The sequence below is a fragment of the Rattus norvegicus genome, chromosome 17 (genome assembly GCF_036323735.1).
Source record: "Rattus norvegicus strain BN/NHsdMcwi chromosome 17, GRCr8, whole genome shotgun sequence".
Taxonomy (NCBI): Eukaryota; Metazoa; Chordata; class Mammalia; order Rodentia; family Muridae; genus Rattus; species Rattus norvegicus.
Genome location: NC_086035.1, coordinates 17,871,331 through 17,883,700, shown reverse-complemented (window position 1 = coordinate 17,883,700; position 12,370 = coordinate 17,871,331). Strand labels below are relative to the sequence as shown.

Below are 12,370 nucleotides of genomic sequence, written 5' to 3'. Positions count from 1 at the left end.
AAAATAAAATAAAATCTTTGTAGGGCTAGACAATAACACAATTGGTAGAACCTTGCTAAGCAGGTATGAACCCCTGGGCTCCACCTACCTCCAGCACCCTAGAACCCTGGGCATTGTGGGACTAGCCTTTAACTCAGCATTTGGGAGATGAGCGCAGGAGGATCAGAAGTTGAGGGTCACGCTTGGCTTCAGAGCATGTCCAAGGCCAGCCTAAGCTGTACAAGACCTTGTCCCAAAAACAAACAGCCTCTTTGTATAAGAGAATATCATTTGGTTGACACAGCATCAGTTCTTTTGTTTTACAGATTTATTTATCTACGTATGAGTACACTGTCATTGTCTTCAGAAGAGGGCCTCAGATCCCATTACAGATGGTTGTGAGCCACCAAGTGGGTGTTGGAATTTGAACTCAGTACCTCTGGAAGAGCGATCAGTACTCTTAACCGCTGAGCCATCTCTCCAGGCCACAGCATCAGTTCTTATCTAAAGCAAACTCTCACCTTTCAAAAGCATGCCCCAGAAAGCATTCTGAAGTTGCTTCAGGGGTATAAGTTATTGGATATGATTCCAACAGCCCTGAACTCAAAGACTTCTTCACTTGCTTAAAAAAATAAAAATGTAGCCAGGATCAGCACTTCACCAAAAATATCCTATTCCTCCCTTAATTACAGCACCGAGGAGCCCTTCTGTTGGTCAAGGCTGTGCTCCAGTTCAAGGTACGTTTCCAGCACTCTAAAAGGACGAGGACTGTTTATTGAGTATACAGTGTTTGAGTCACATTTCAAACTACACAGAGAAAACCCCCATCACAGAGTGCTTCAGGTGGCAGAGATTCACCACACAGCACATAAAATCACTCCTGCCATCAATGTGCTGGGGTGACGTCTGATTAACGCTGGTCTCATCTGCCTGTGACACTAGCAGGCAGCAGGTCTGCAGATTTTTCTCTAACTATCACTGAGGGATAGTTCCCAGTGCCCATGGAGGAAGGAGAGGTGGGGCAGGGAGAGAGAGAGGGAGAGGGCAAGGGGGAGAGAGAGAGGAAGAGAGAGGAGGAAGGGAAGGGGAGAGGGAAAGAAGGAGGGAGGATGGTGAAAGGGAGGAGGGAGGGAGGAGGGAGATGGGGGAATGTGAGGAGGGGAAGGGGGAAGGAGAGGGAGATAACACACTTCAGTAGCCCAGCCTAGCCTCAAACTTACTAGGTAAGATTGCACTGAACTTCCTGCCTCCACTTTCCAAGTGTTGGAAGACTTAGTAGCACACACTATCATCCTGGCAGCCTTTACCTTATAGGGAAAAAGCTCAACTTTGTTCCTTGTTCAAATCTTGGAATTGGTAATAAACCATCTACTCTGCCTTTGGAGGAGGTCACAGATAAAGGTGACAGACACCTTCACTTTTCTCCTAAAGAAAAACTCCATGGAGACCCCTTTCTTTTGTGTCTTTGTGCATTTAACCAGTTATCGACTTGTAGGGAGAACACACCCAAGACACAGCTCACAGGGTTTTTTTCTTTGACCTCTGGCATCATATTGAAGAGCAAGTGGTTTGGAGCCAGAATTGAATTCAACTGTCCCAGTTAGTACAACTCTAAAGAAACCATATTGAATGCTCTGCGTCTATTTTCTCATCTCTGAAATGAACTGATGATAGGAATGACATCACCGTGTGTTAGGGAGCAAATGGGCTAAGATTTGCAAACTTCTTAACACGGGAATAGGCATTCACTGAATGACAAGTTTAATTATTAGTCCTTACTAACTGCCTTAATAACCACTTTCGCCAGGCAGTTACCATCATCCCCATCTGGATGGATGAGTGACACTCCCAACGACACCAAGATTTGACTGCACGCTTCGGGATCCCCATCACCCTCCATTACCCTCCATCACTTTAAAGACTTTTATAGAATGGGATGCAGAATCCAGCACAAGAAGAGAATTCTCCTTGGTGAAGACCAGTGCCACAGGACGGGAAAGGCCATGAGTAACCATAGGCTTCAGGGCTGGAAATTCCTCAGGTTTCCCCAAGCATACGATGGCTGGCCCAGAGGTATCAGCAACAATCACGTTTCCTTGGTGATCGAAGGTCACAGCTGAGGCGGTTATTTTGGAGGGGAAGAGGAGGTTCAGTCCGAAGCTGTCCACCTGGCCAATCAGCTGCATACTGGAGTTGAACACCTTCACCCTTGTGTTGTTACCGCTTGACGTCCCCAAGGCACAAGGATGCTCTAGGACCGCGATGGCCCCGGTGAGCCATGACACTGCCACCCCACGGGGATTACACAGGTGAGCTTGCAACCTCTCAATTCTCCGAAGGACCCCTTCAGGGAAATCCGCTTCCAGCAGGTGCAAAGTCCCTGCCTCTGCGTCAGTCACCAGGACCCCGTTGTGAGGGGTTATCTCTACACCCCAAGGCAGGGAAAACTGCTTTCCCACAACCAGCTTGATCTGGCCAAAGAAATCAAACACTTTGAGGGAGCAGTCGCCGGCGTCGGTGACAACCACATGGCAGTCGTTGGTGACCGCGACATCCAGTGGGTACTTCACGTCATGCGCTGCGTCCCCCTTCTCTCCAAACTGGTGTGCACCTCCTCCTCCGGAATCGAAGATCTTGACCCGTCTCTTACCGTCGTGCACGACTACTACCCGTCCGGTCTTGGGGCACAGTGCAAGCCCCGTGGGGTTCACTAGGGTCCCCCACCCGCCAAAGGCATGGTAGCAGGTGAGAGCCCCGGGCGCACAGGAGGCGGCGCTGAGGGCAGCCGGGGACGCGTGGAGGGTGGAGCCCAGGAGCTCCAGAAGGTGCAGCACCGGCAGGCAATCGCTGGTGTCACAAGCTCGGCAGGCCCGCCGGCAGAAGGGACACTCGAGGGCCAGCGTCCGCGGGTGCGCGAGGGCGGCGACGCAGGCCAAGCAGACCACGTGGCCGCAGGGCAGGTTGCGCGGGCGCCGCTGCTGCCGGTGGCCGAACCTCTCGAAGCACACCTTGCACTCCAGCAGGCTGACCTCCGCCTCGCGCACCAGCTCGGGCCGCACCCCCGCTGCCTCCTCCCCCATCGCTCCCGCCGCGCCGCAGCCCCGGCGCAGCCCTCGGTCACGGCCACGGTCACGGGGCGGGGCATGCGCTCTAACGCGAGGCGCGCACTCCCGCCCCCTGGCGGACGCACGACGCAATGGTCCGCATGCGCCCTGCGCGGACCTGGCGGGGGCGGGGAATCGCGTCACGGGTGGGAGATCCCAATATTAGAGCTTGAGACACGTCTCGCGGGGGGGGGGGAACGATTGTTCTCTCCGTGTTCGCGTGTAAGTGGCAGTTAGTCGTCCAGGGCTGGTGTCCGGCAGGACTACCAGTCAGCTTCACTGGGAGCTGGGTACCAGGGCTGGGCAGAAGCAAGATGTGGCTCCTAGTCTTGGTATAGTATGACTCTGAGGACAGAAATGCAGAAAGATAAGAAAGAAGATGCAAGAAAGAGGGTGAGGCAGCTGTGCATACCTCTCTGGTGTGTTTTATCACACTTGTGAGAAGGTAGCTACGCATCCCTCAAAGAACTGGGTGTGGTGGTTGTGATGCCAGAACTCAGGAGGCAGAAACAGGAGAATAGCGGTTAGTGGTTAGTTGGAGACCAGCCTAGGCTGCGGTGCCTAAAAAAACAAACCCCAGGGGTTGGGGATTTAGCTCAGTGGTAGAGTGCTTGCCTAGCAAGCGCAAGGCCCTGGGTTGGGTCCCCAGCTCAAAAAAAAAAAAAACCACAAACAAACAAAAAAACAAAAACAAACAAACAAACAAACAAACCCCAAAACCAAAACAAACAAAAGAATACTTGTGAAGTGGGTTTGTGCGGAAGGGATATTTTAAAAGCTGTTAGTTCCCTTGCATGGTGGTCTACATAGTGAGTTCCAGGCCAGTTAGAGGTACAAAGGGAGACCCTGTCATAAAAACAAAACAACAATAACAACGACCAAAGGTGTTAGTTAATAGCAGTTACTATAGAATTCACTCCATGCCTGCCTTCTTTTAAGTGGTTTTCATTCGCTGTTTTATTTAAGCCTCGTGGAGGCTGACTGGAAGGCAGGCAGTTTGACTACAGGGCCTTTCACTATCTCTCACTGATCATCACATAGGGTTGTGTATGACAGACGCTTGAGCCTCGTTGACAAAGGCTTAACTGCTCCAGTGTGATGGGTGCAGGGAGTTGTGAGGGGATTATAGCATACAGGTAAGTTTGAGGTTCTTCCTTGTAGTGTCTTCCAGTCCCGGAAAGATTGAAAGTAAGGGGGTGAAGAGATGGCTCAGGGATAAAGAGCGCTTGCTGCCCTTCTGGAGGACATGAGTTCAATTCCCTGCACTCACACTGGGGGGTTCACAACCACCTGTTAACTCCAGCTCCTGGGAATCCAGTGTCCCCTTCTGGTCTCCATGCATTGGTATACCTGTGGCATAAATTCACAAGAACATATACACCCGCATATAAATAAGTATAGGAACAATTTCAAACTTAGAAATGATTGACAAGAAAGATGATCTATCCTTCTTAACAGGGGGAAAAATATCCACAGGACGGGATATGGAAGCAAAGTGTAGAGCAGCGACGCAAGGAACGGCCATTCAGAGCCTGCCCCTCATGTGGCCCATACATATACAGCCACCAAAACTAGATAAGATGGATGAAGCTAAAAAATGCATGCTGAAAGGGACCGGATACAGATCTCTCCTGAGAGACACATCCAGAGCATGTCCAATACAGAGGTCAATGCTAGCAGCAAACCACTGAACTGAGAATAGGACCCCCTTGGGGGGGGGAATTAGAGGAAGTATTGAAAGAGTTGAAGGAGCTTGCAACCCCATAAAAATAATAATGCCAACCAACCAGAGCTTCCAGGGACTAAACCACTACCGAAAGACTATACACGGACTGACCCAGGGCTCCAACTGCATATGTGGCAGAGAATAGCCTTGTTGGGGCACCAGGGGAAGGGGAAGCCCTTGGTCCTGCCAAGGTTGAACCCTTAGTGCAGGGGAATATAGGGGGGCAGTAAGGGGAATGTATGGGGGGAACACCCATATGGGGAAGGGGGAGGGAGGAATGGGGGCTTATAGACAGGAAACTGGGAAGGGGAATAACATTTGAAATGTAAGTAAAGAAATATATCTAATAAAAAATTTTTAAAAAAGAAAGAAATATCAAAAGCAAGATAACTCATCATATCAATCACATGGGCATTCTATCCCAGAAAAAAAAAATAAAGATGGTCCATCATATCTTGTAAGTATCTTAGTCTTATGGTCAAAACCCTCATTTTTGGAGTTAACTTACATGAACAAGGCCCTGCACAAAACCATGTATTAGAGCATTCTTAGTTAAAGGCGTGATTGTGGTTGGTTACCCTCTTGTCCAATAGACTTCCAAGAAGCTGGAGCTTTCAATGAATGCTCTTGGAGAGAAATTCTTTGGAAGGCCAAGGAAAGCACTCTTTTTAAAGTCAGGTGTTACATGTCTCAGGGATTGAATGTTAGACCAAAACAGCCAAGCCGATGCTATGATTTCAAAATGCATTTCCATTCTCAATAAGACGCCAACTAAAAGCCTGTCTCATAGAAAGTTCTTTTATTAGTAATTTTAAAAACTTTTTTATTCGTGTGTGTGCATGCGGGTGTCTGTGAGTCTGCCTAGATATCTGTGTGTGACTCTCGGGGGCCAAAAAGAGGATGTTAGATACCCAAGAGCCAGAATGATAGGCAGTTGTGAGCCTCTGAATGTGGGTGGAGCCTACTGTGGATTCTCAAGACTGAGCCGCAAGTGTGTATAACTACTGAGAGAAGTAATAAGCAAATAGATTTATTTTACCGTATGTGTATAAGTGTTTTCGCTATATTATGCCTGGTGCCATAGGATGTTGGAGGGGGTATCAGGAAATTGGAGTTTTTGATGGCTGTCAGCCACTATATGGGAATCAAACCCAGGTCTTCTGCAAGAGCAGCAAGTGATCCTCCTCACTGTTAAGCCATCTCTCCAGCTCCCCAGAAGCAATTCTTTTAACTCAGGAAATACAGTCAGGACACAGAAACCGGACTATTTTTAGAACCAGTCTTGTGAAACAGACATGTAATGAAAGCCACATTTTAAAAATAATTCCCTTGTAGCCCCGTTTTTAAAAGTTAAAAAAAAATGAAATTAATTTAGTTGTATACTTTATGCCATCCATCATTTGGACATTGCAATCACCCGAAAACACCGAGACATTTTAACACTCGCTTTGTGCGCTAAGTAAAGTCTGGCGTGTTTTATGTTTCAGTGCGCATCTAATTCAGACAAACTTAACTTCCACGGGGAGCTGGCGGCTCCCGCGTGGAGCGTGACCCCTGCTATGTGATGTCATCCTTTGAAGGTATTTCCCAGACTGACCCCGACGAATCCCTTACTTGTATCTAACTCGGCTCGGTTCCAGCATTGCATCTGAATGATTCAGAGAGTCCGTTGCTGACTGTAGCAGAGCTGGGTCCTCTAGAGATGTCCGTCAGCCTGATGCCTGCTAAGCCTCCTCTGCCTTCTCAGACCTCTGCTGCCTCTTAGCGGCTACGGGTGGCACTACACCAGTAGCATTGCCGGTGAGGCTGGACGGCTTAGCCACACAGGACACAGTCTCTTCCTCCCGGGGTTTCCTATGAAGCACCTAACCAGAGTTGGATTTTTCTTTTTCTTTTTTGAAGCCGGGTCTTATGTAGCTCACGTTGGCTTCACACTGGTGATGAGGCTGGGGCTGGCCTTGAACTCATGATCCTCTGCCTCTGCCTTTCTAGTCCCAGGCCTACAGACAGGTGTTTGATACTAGGCCAGGCCCAGATATTAAGTTAAAAGGATGGCATCTGATTGGCAGTTAAGGTTTCTTCAATTAGGGCTGGAGAGATGGCTCAGTGGTTAAGAGCTCTGACTGCTCTTCCAGAGGTCCTGAGTTCAAATCCCAGCAACCACATGGTGGCTCACAACCATCTGTAATGGGATCCGATGCCCTCTTCTGGTGTGTCTGAAGACTGCTACAGTGTACTCATATACATTAAATAAATATATCTTTAAAAAAAGGGGGGGGTGGGGATTTAGCTCAGTGGTAGAGCGTTTGCCTAGTAAGCGCAAGGCCCTGGGTTCGGTCCCCAGCTCCGGAAAAAAAGAAAAGAAAAAAAAAAAGGTTTTCTCAATTAGGCAAGGCTTCCGGCTTCAGAAGTGGAAACCGCCCCCCCCCCCAAAAAAAAACAAGGTTTAAGTCTAACAGTTTGGGGTTCTTGGCGATCACGATCTTCAGACTTTGCCTCCATCCCGTGGAATCAGCCAGTTTCTACTCGAGTTTCTACCAGCCTAAGCTGGCAGCCCGGTCCATTTTAAAGCTTGCGCTCTGTCTTCATATCTTTCTATTGCTCTTGTCTCTGAAGAGACACGCTGAGTTCCACCTCTGGTTTTGTACAACTCTGTATCTCGAGCTCGAGCACAGGCCAGACAGGCTTGAACGTCATTTGCTGGGTGAACGCCATCCTGAGGATGGGAGGAAACGTACAAGGACTTAACCTTGGATGTGGTGGGGTACATCTTTCATCCCAGAGCTTGGGAGGTAAAGGCAGGTGTCTTAGTTAGGGTTTTACTGCTGTGAACAGACACCATGACCAAGGCAACTCTTATAAAGGACATTTCAAGGGTTGGGGATTTAGCTCAGTGGTAGAGCACTTGCCTAGCAAGCTCAAGGCCTTGGGTTCGGTCCCCAGCTCTGGAAAAAAAAAAAATAAAGGACATTTCATTGGGGCTGGCTTACAGGTTCAGAGGTTCAGTCCATTATCAAGGCAGGAGCATGGCAGCGTCCAGGCAGGCATGGTGCAGGAGGAGCTGAGGTTCTATATCTTCACCGGAAGGAAACCAGGAACAGACTGGGCACCCTCAGGCAGCTAGGAGAAGGGTCTCCAAGCCCACCCCACAGTGACACACTTCCTCCAACAAGGACACACCTTCCAATAGTGCCACCCCCTGGGCCAGGCATGTGCAAACCATCACAGCAGGTGTACCTCCCTGAGGCCAGCCAAGGCTACATAGGGAGACCTAGTCTCGAGTAAGGTAAGAATGAAGACCTTGAATTAGGCAGGTAACTCCATGGCAGAACATGTTGCTTACAACCAACACAGGCATCGACAAATCAAACCACAACAAGAACAAAAAAACCCAGAAAAACTTTTCAGAGATATTTAGTCACACAGGAGGTCAGAAGAGTTTGAGAGGAAGGCGATAGAGATGTGGCATGGGACCTGAAGTGAGAGCGTATGTTTGTAAAAACACAAATATGTAAAGGAAGACCAGAAAAGATGAAAAGAAAGCATTCTCCTCTTAGCAATGCTATCTCTGGGGCAAGGGCGTTTGATTGCTCCTGTTTGCCCTGGAGGCTCTCCCTAGACTTTCCAGGTTTTCAGATTTTAAAAAGATTATTTTGTGGTACTAGGGTTTAAACCCAGGGCCTCACATACACTAAACAAACACTGTACCATTGACCTATATCCCAAATCAAGTAATTTATTATTTAACATGTGTTTGCGTGTGTGCCACTTGTGTAAGGATATTCACGGCAGAACCAAGAGGACGTCAGAGCCTCTGGACCTGGGGTTACAGGCAGTTGTGAGCTGTCTCACGTGGATGCTAAAAACTGAACTCAGGTCCCCTGGAAGAGCAGTGAGCGCTCTTAACCACCAAGTCACTGTGCCAGCTCCCACCATGTTTGTTTTGTTTATCTTTGAAATATAAATAAATGCTCACCTCTTACTTAAAAATACTGCCTTGGGGTTGGGGATTTAGCTCAGTGGTAGAGCGCTTGCCTAGGAAGCGCAAGGCCCTGGGTTCGGTCCCCAGCTCCAAAAAAAAAAAAAAAAAAGAACCAAAAAAAAAATATATATATATATATATGTATATATGTATATATATTGCCTTTAATCCCAGCATTCAGGACAGTCAGGACTAAACAGAGAAACCCTGTCTCAAAAAAAAAACAAAAACAAAAAACAAAAAACCAAACCTGCTTCTGATGGCTACCCACGTGATCTTCAGCACTCAGCAGATTTTTAAAATTGTATACATCAAAGTCATGCGGTCAGGAATGGGGACTGTATACTGAAAACAGTGACTATGCTTAAGGTTTACAGATATGAGTCATCTCCTGTACCAACTATTAACTCAGCCGCTCCAGTGGCCTTGCAATCTGTTTGCAAGGAATAAAATAATACATATTAGATACATAACAAATTAGATGACACGTGGTAGAAAGCAGGAGCCATATGCATTAAAGACAATTTTAATAAAAGCAATCCAGAGCTGGGTGGTGATGGCAAATACCTTGAATCCCAGCACTCGGGATTAAAGAGGCAGGCAGATCTCTGTGAGTTCAAGGACAGCCTGGTCTACACAGTGAGTTCCAGGACAGCCGTGGCTACTTAAAGGAACCCTGTCTTAAGAAACATCCAGAAATCTTTCTTTAAAAAAAAAAAAACCTCTCTGTGTCTCTGTCTCTGTCTCTCTCTCTCTCTTGCACTTGCACACACACACACACACACACACACACACACACACACACACACACACTGGAGCCGCACCCCCCTCCTCCCCCCATAATCACACTAGTTACTTTTCTTATTGATGTGACCAAATACCAGACACAAACGACTTAAGGAAGAAGGGAGGGTCTGTTTTGGGTCATGATTTGAGGGAAGTCATGGTGGAGGGCTTGGACTGAAATAGCTGGCATGTCCCGTATCTGATTGTTCACTGCCATTACAAAGGAAGCAGAGACAGCTTGGGCTAAACCAGACCTGGCTATAAACCATTAAAACCTGCCCCCAGGTGACCTACTTTGTTCAGCTAGCCCCACCTCTTAAAGGTTCCAGAACCTTCCAAAACTGTGCCATCATCTGGAGACCAAGAGTTCAGACTGTGAGAGAATTCACATCCAAATCATAACATTGGAAAAAAATTGCTTCCTTTATGAAAGACGATGGCCAAGAGTGTACAACGGTAGTGAGCAGGCAAGCTAACGTCTCTGCGGACTGAGTTTCCATTCACCCGTGAGTCCCCTAGTATTTCAGAGCTCTCTTTTTCTTTCTTTTCTTTTCTTGGATATTTTATTTACATTTCAAATGTTATCTATCCCCTTTCCCGGTTTCCCCTCCAGAAACCCCCTATCCCATCCTCCCTCCCCCTGCTTCAATGAGGGTGTTCCCCCCAACCACCCACTCACCCCTTCCTGCCTCCCACCCTGGCATTCCCCTACACTGGGGCATCAAGCCTTCACAACACCAAGGGCCTCTCCTCCCATTGATGCCCAATAAGGCCATCCACTGCTACATATGTGACTGGAGCCATGGGTTGCTCCATGTGTACTCTTTGGTTGGTGGTTTAGTCTCTGGGAGCTCTGGGGGAGGAGGGTCTGGTTGGCTGATATTGTTGTTCTTCCTATGGGGGTCAGATCCTTCAGTCCTTTCTCTAACTCCTCCATTGGGGACCCCATGCTCAGTCCAATGGTTGGCTTCGAGCATCTGCCATTTGAGAGCTCTCTTGAACAAACATTTCGCAGGCTGCCTTCTGTGGTCCTGATCATAAATCCTTTCCAGAACCAATCTCCTGCCAGCCAGTGGAAGTTTTGGTTATATTCCCTGTGTGTTCTTTCCCCATTCAAGTACAGACGGACTAGGATGACACTCTTTTCTTGTTTCCATCCACCTGCAGCTGCTAAGTCCATGTTTGTGTGTTCAAGCACGCGGAGGAGGGAAGTTAATGCATCACCACGTAGGGCACAGAGGCTCGGCCAGTCTCATATTTAAACTACGAAACTATATAAAAGGCACTTTTGGAAAATCTCAGGAATAATTCAACCCTTTCAACTTGATGTATTCGTAGTGTGTTTTCAATCTCCAAGGCTTTTTAAAGTCTGAACACCCCCCCCCCAGTGAGGACATAAATTACACAAAAGATTGACAAATGATCGACTTCATAAGGCTGACTCACTTAAGACTCTGGGTTTGGGTTATGGAAATGAACTCCAGCTATGATGTGAAGAGAAGAGCCTATCATACAACACAAGTCTTTCTTCCTTAGGCTGGGCAACAGGGCCTTGGAAAGGGTAAAATGGGGCAGAAGGCTGGTGGCCCCTCTACTGTTCTTGTCTCCACTTTTCAGCTCTGTGGTAGGTCATGGCGACCAGAGAGACCCTTGCTGTACTCATAAGGCCAAAATCAGAAAAGAAAGATGCCAGTTTGTCTTAAGGAAGATAGACTTGTTTTCAGAGAGGATGTATTTTGAAGAAGGAAAAAGCCAGGTAAAGGCAGCAGGCTTGTGGGTGGATCCACACATGATCTTCTGGGCTCCTCCAAAGGGCTGGTGTCACTTCTCCAGCTCTGCCCTCTGTAGCACTCTAAGCTCAGTGATCCACTCCACTGCTGCTGCTGTTCTTGGTGATCATCCCATGGTGCTGGCATCTCCAATACACTGGGGTCTTCTGCTGCAACTAGGCTTCACCAGTAGCCTCTCATAGGCTCCTTCATTGTGCCAAGCCTCAACTCCTTTGCATGACCCCTTCAGTCCTGGGCTGTCAACTCCAACTGAGGCTGTACCTTCACCAAGGGCCTCTCACAGTACCCAGCCTCATCTGCTCTCCACGACCCCTTGACCCCTTCATGCCTTCAAAACCAGTACCACCAGGGTGACTTTCACATTCCCAAGTACAGCTGCAGCACGAGGTACAACCTTGGCAATCTCTGGTACACAGCTTCTTTGTGCTATGAGAAAACACCTTCCAGAAGATTTCACCTCTCTTCAGCTAACCAGCACCCATTATCCCAGTAATCTCCTCTTGACCATAAAACCAGAGCCAAATGACCAAAGCTGCTGAATTCTGCTATTCCTGGGGCTGGAACATGGCCCCCTCTTTCTATTACATCATCACCAGCTTTCTACTTCCCAACTCCTTCACAGCCTAAGCTTGGCTGTCCTGGAACTTGCTCTGAAGACCGACTTTGAACTCATGCTATCTCCTAAGCACTGGGATTAAAGTTGTGGACCATTACGCCTGGATCTAAAACCAGTTGGATGAGATATTGCCCCAAAGTCCCATTCCCTTAGTCTGCTGTCTCCTAGAGCACAGGATTCAGCTCCGTTTCACTTCCTGGTGCTCCTTTAATACCCCAATCCATATATTTTGTATTTTTCCCTTCCTCAGCTTGCTATGCTTGTTCAAAATGCTCTTCGTGAGACTTAACCAGAGGGGAAAAAGATCTCTACTGGGCTTTTTTGAGACTTCCTTTGTCAATGCAATTAATAGGAATCTCTTAACCTTAGCCTCAGGTAGACTTCAGA

The 12,370-nt window shown here is 47.9% G+C and overlaps 1 protein-coding gene and 1 pseudogene across 1 annotated transcript; one reads left to right on the top strand and one right to left on the bottom strand.

The window, feature by feature from the left end:
- Positions 1 to 289: 289 nt before the first annotated feature.
- Nhlrc1 (NHL repeat containing E3 ubiquitin protein ligase 1) lies at positions 290 to 3,131 on the bottom strand. The gene has a single exon (NM_199236.2). The coding sequence runs from the start codon at positions 3,057 to 3,059 to the stop codon at positions 1,869 to 1,871; it is 1,191 nt and encodes a 396-aa protein (NP_954706.1). The 5' UTR covers positions 3,060 to 3,131; the 3' UTR covers positions 290 to 1,868.
- Positions 3,132 to 3,175: 44 nt separating this feature from the next.
- The window catches only part of Nlrp4el-ps1 (NLR family, pyrin domain containing 4E like, pseudogene 1), an 11,884-nt pseudogene continuing 2,689 nt past the window's right edge, over positions 3,176 to 12,370 (top strand).